This window comes from Onychostruthus taczanowskii, unplaced genomic scaffold (genome assembly GCF_017590055.1).
Source record: "Onychostruthus taczanowskii isolate IOZ18803 unplaced genomic scaffold, ASM1759005v1 scaffold686, whole genome shotgun sequence".
Lineage (NCBI taxonomy): Eukaryota > Metazoa > Chordata > Aves > Passeriformes > Passeridae > Onychostruthus > Onychostruthus taczanowskii.
The window spans coordinates 16,671-21,253 of NW_024504632.1; the positions used below are offsets into that span (position 1 = coordinate 16,671).

At 53.9% G+C, this 4,583-nt stretch overlaps 1 protein-coding gene across 1 annotated transcript in view; it reads right to left on the reverse strand.

The window, feature by feature from the left end:
• The window catches only part of LOC121344830 (FACT complex subunit SPT16-like), a gene marked incomplete at its 5' end in the record, with an annotated part of 21,635 nt that overhangs the window by 14,913 nt on the left and 2,139 nt on the right, over nucleotides 1-4,583 (reverse strand). Inside the window, 3 exons of the mRNA XM_041421085.1 lie at nucleotides 528-654; nucleotides 2,502-2,637; nucleotides 2,724-2,851. Coding sequence (XP_041277019.1) covers nucleotides 528-654; nucleotides 2,502-2,637; nucleotides 2,724-2,851 — 391 coding nt within the window. The remainder of the gene's footprint in view (nucleotides 1-527; nucleotides 655-2,501; nucleotides 2,638-2,723; nucleotides 2,852-4,583) is intronic.

The window sequence follows — 4,583 nt, forward strand, 5'->3', positions numbered from 1 at the left end:
CCTCCAGCGCGCCCTCAAGGAACTCCCAAAAACCCCCAAGAAACATCCCAAAACCTCAACTCAACCCCCAAATTCCCTTTTTTTTGGGTTTTTTTGGGCTATTTTGGGATATTTTGGGTTATTTTGGGGGGATTTTGGGATATTTTGGGATATTTTGCGATATTTTGGGATATTTTGGTCACCGTTGACGTGCGCCTCCAGCGCGCCCTCAAGGAACTCCCAAAACCCCCAGGAAACCTCCCAAAACCTCAACTCCAACCCCAAATTCCCGCGTTTTTGGGTTTTTTTGGGGTGTTTTGGGGTATTTTGGGATATTTTGGGATATTTTGGGGGGATTTTGGGGTATTTTGGTCACCGTTGACGCGCGCCTCCAGCGCGCCCTGCATGAACTCCCAAAACCCCCAGGAAACCTCAACTCCAACCCCAAATTCCCGCGTTTTTTGGGGTTTTTTGGACTGTTTTTGGGTATTTTGGGTTATTTTGGGTTATTTTGGGGTATTTTGGGATATTTTGGGGCGTTTTGTCACCGTTGACGTGCGCCTCCAGCGCGCCCTGCATGCGCTTCTGGGCGATGTTGGGCCGGATGTAGAGATCCTTCAGCTTGGGGTTGCTGCGGTTGAGGTTGATGACCAGCGAGTCCTGCTTGACGATGCCCTGCGGACACGGACAGCCCGCTGACCACTGGGTGACCACTGACCACTGGGTGACCACTGGGTGACCACTGGGTGACCACTGACCACTGGGTGACCCCTCAGTGACCACTCAGTGACCACTGGGTGACCACTGGCCACTGGGTGACCACTGGGTGACCACTCAGTGACCACTGACCACTGGGTGACCACTGGCCACTGGGTGACCACTGACCACTGGGTGACCACTGGGTGACCACTGGGTGACCACTGGCCACTCAACGGCCAATGATCGGTCAATGTCCACCCAATGACCCCTCAGTGACCACTGGGTGACCACTGGCCACTGGGTGACCACTGGGTGACCACTGGGTGACCCCTGGCCACTCAACGGCCAACGATCGCTCCAGGAACTTTTAGTGACTGCTCAATGGCCACTCAATGACACTCAATGACCATTCATTGATCGGTCATTGACCACTCAACGATCGCTCAATGACCATTCATTGACCACTCAATGACCACTCAATGACCATTCATTGACCATTCAATGATCGCTCATTGGCCGTTCATTGACCAACCAATGTTCACTCAATGTCCGCTCACTGACGGACCACTGACCACTCAATGACCACTCAATGACCATTCACTGACCACTCAATGACCACCCAATGACCATTCACTGACCACTCAATGATCACTCAATGATCGCTCAATGACCATTCATTGACCACTCAATGACCATTCATTGGCCACTCAATGACCATTCATTGGCCGTTCATTGACCATGCAATGTCCACTCAATGTTCGCTCACTGACTGACCACTGACCACTCAAGGATCGCTCAATGACCATTCATTGGCCACTCAATGACACTCAATGACCATTCATTGACCACTCAACAATCGCTCATTGACTGTTCATTGACCATTCATTGACCAACCAATGTCCACTCAATGTCCACTCACTGACTGACCACTGACCACTCAATGACCATTCATTGGCCATTCATTGACCATTCAATGATGGCTCATTGGCCGTTCATCGGCCATTCAATGTCCACTCAATGTCCACTCACTGACTGACCACTGACCACTCAATGACCATTCATTGGCCATTCATTGACCACTCAATGATTGCTCACTGGCCGTTCATCGACCAACCAATGTCCACTCAATGTCCACTCACTGACTGACCACTGACCACTCAATGACCACTCAGTGACGATTCATTGACCATTCAATGATCTCTCGTTGGCCGTTCATCGACCAACCAATGTCCACTCAATGTCCACTCACTGACTGACCACTGACCACTCCCTGACCCCCGGGGTGACCCCAGGTGACCCCGGGGTGACCTCACCTCCTTCTCCTTCTCCTCGGCCTCGCGCGTCTTGTAGCGTTTCTGCACCTCCTTGATGATGCGGAACGCGTTCTGCAGGTTCAACGCCGGCACCGTCGACTCGCCCGGCGGCTTCAGGTTGGACGCCCGGTAGGTGCTGCGGACAGAGTGACCGCCGGGTGACCGCCGGGTGACCGCGCTGACCGGGGCGGGGCCAGGGGGGGGCGGGGCGGGCTCACGCACATCTCCTTGACGAAGGTGGCCTCGGGGTTGGGGAAGATGTTGCCCTCGTTGCGGCCCAGCGCGCTGCCCGGGCAGAAGAAGTTGATGCGCAGGTAGGTGTAGTCGCCCTCCACGGACATGCTGATGTTCTGGGGGAAAAAACGGAGATTTTGGGTCAGGGAGGGAAAAAATGGGAGTTTGGGGGGAAAAAATGTGATTTTGGTGTCCACTCAATGTCCACTCACTGACTGACCACTGACCACTCCCTGACCCCCGGGGTGACCCCAGGTGACCCCGGGGTGACCTCACCTCCTTCTCCTTCTCCTCGGCCTCGCGCGTCTTGTAGCGTTTCTGCACCTCCTTGATGATGCGGAACGCGTTCTGCAGGTTCAACGCCGGCACCGTCGACTCGCCCGGCGGCTTCAGGTTGGACGCCCGGTAGGTGCTGCGGACAGAGTGACCGCCGGGTGACCGCCGGGTGACCGCGCTGACCGGGGCGGGGCCAGGGGGGGGCGGGGCGGGCTCACGCACATCTCCTTGACGAAGGTGGCCTCGGGGTTGGGGAAGATGTTGCCCTCGTTGCGGCCCAGCGCGCTGCCCGGGCAGAAGAAGTTGATGCGCAGGTAGGTGTAGTCGCCCTCCACGGACATGCTGATGTTCTGGGGGGAAAAACACGGAGATTTTGGGGTGAAAAACGGAGATTTTGGGTCATGGAGTTAAAAAAATGGGGATTTGGGGGGAAAAATGGGATTTTGGGTGGAAAAAATGGAGATTTGGGGGGAAAAAATGGGGGTTTGATGTGCAGGTTGGTGTAGTCGCCCTCCACGGACATGCTGATGTTCTGGGGGGAAAAACACAGAGATTTTGGGGTGAAAAAATGGAGATTTGGGGGGAAAAAATGGGGGTTTGATGTGCAGGTTGGTGTAGTCGCCCTCCACGGACATGCTGATGTTCTGGGGGGAAAAACACGGAGATTTTGGGGTGAAAAACGGAGATTTTGGGTCAGGGAGTTAAAAAAATGGGGGTTTGGGGGGAAAAATGGGATTTTGGGTGGAAAAAATTGAGATTTTTTGGGGAAAAAATGGGGGTTTGATGTCAGGTTGGTGGAGTCGCCCTCCACGGACATGCTGATGTTCTGGGGGAAAAAACACGGAGATTTTGGGCTGAAAAACGGAGATTTTGGGGTGAAAAACAGAGATTTTGGGGTGAAAAATGGAGATTTTGGGTCAAGGAAGAGAAGAAATGGGGGTTTGGGGTGAAAAACTGGGGATTTGGGTCAGGGGGAGGGGGTGGGGCCGCCCTCCACTGACACGCCGATGTTCTGGGTAGAAAAAAGGCAATTTTGGGTCAAGGTTTGGGGTGAAAAAAGAGGATTTTGGGTTTCCCTGCCAAGTCAGCCATTTCCCAACCCTGTTTTCCCCCATTTTCCCCCGCCCCACCCCCGGCTCTCCCCACTCCATTTCTGGGGTAAATTCTGGGGTAAATCCCGGGGATTTTGGGTTTTTCGAGCAATTTTGGCATTTCTGGGGTCAATGGTGAGTTTTTTTGGGGTTTCTCAGCTACCTCACCCATTTCCCCCCCCCCCTTTTTCCCATTTCCCCCCCGTTTTCCCCCATTCTCCCCACTCCATTTCTGGGGTAAATTCTGGGGTAAATCCCGGGGATTTTGGGTTTTTCGAGCAATTTTGGCATTTCTGGGGTCAATGGTGAGTTTTTTTGGGGTTTCTCAGCTACCTCACCCATTTCCCACCCCCCCTTTTTCCCATTTCCCCCCCGTTTTCCCCCATTTTCTCCCGGTTTTCCCCCATTTTCCCTCCGTTTTTTCCCATTTCTCACTTTTTTCTCCCCAATTCTCACTGCCCCCCCCCGCGCATTCCCGCTTTTCCCTGGCGCATTCCCAAATTTCCCCCTTTTTTCCCCAAATCTTCCCCCCCTTTCCCCCCGGTTTTTTGGCCATTTTTCCCCCATTTTATCCCATTTTTTCCCATTTTTTGCTGATTTCTCCTCCGTTTTTTCCCAATTTTCCCATTTTTCTCCCCAATTCTCCCCGCCCCCCCCGCGCATTCCCGCTTTTCCCTGGCGCATTCCCAAATTTCCGGCCGCGGCCGCTCCCCGGCGGCGCGCACAGAGCTCCCTCTGTGCTCCCGGAATTTTGGGAGCCTCCCGCGGGAATTTGGGCAGCGCCATTTCGGGAACGGAATTTTTTGGGAACGGAATTTTTTGGGAACGGCCGCGCGGCTCCTCCTGCAAAAATTCCCCAAAATCCGCCCCAAAAATGCGGGATTTGGGGATTTTGGGGGGTCCAGGGGGGGATCCCAAAATTTGGGGGTCTCAAAATCCCAAAATTCCACCCCAAAACCCCAAATTCCCCCCCCCCCAAATCCCAATTTTT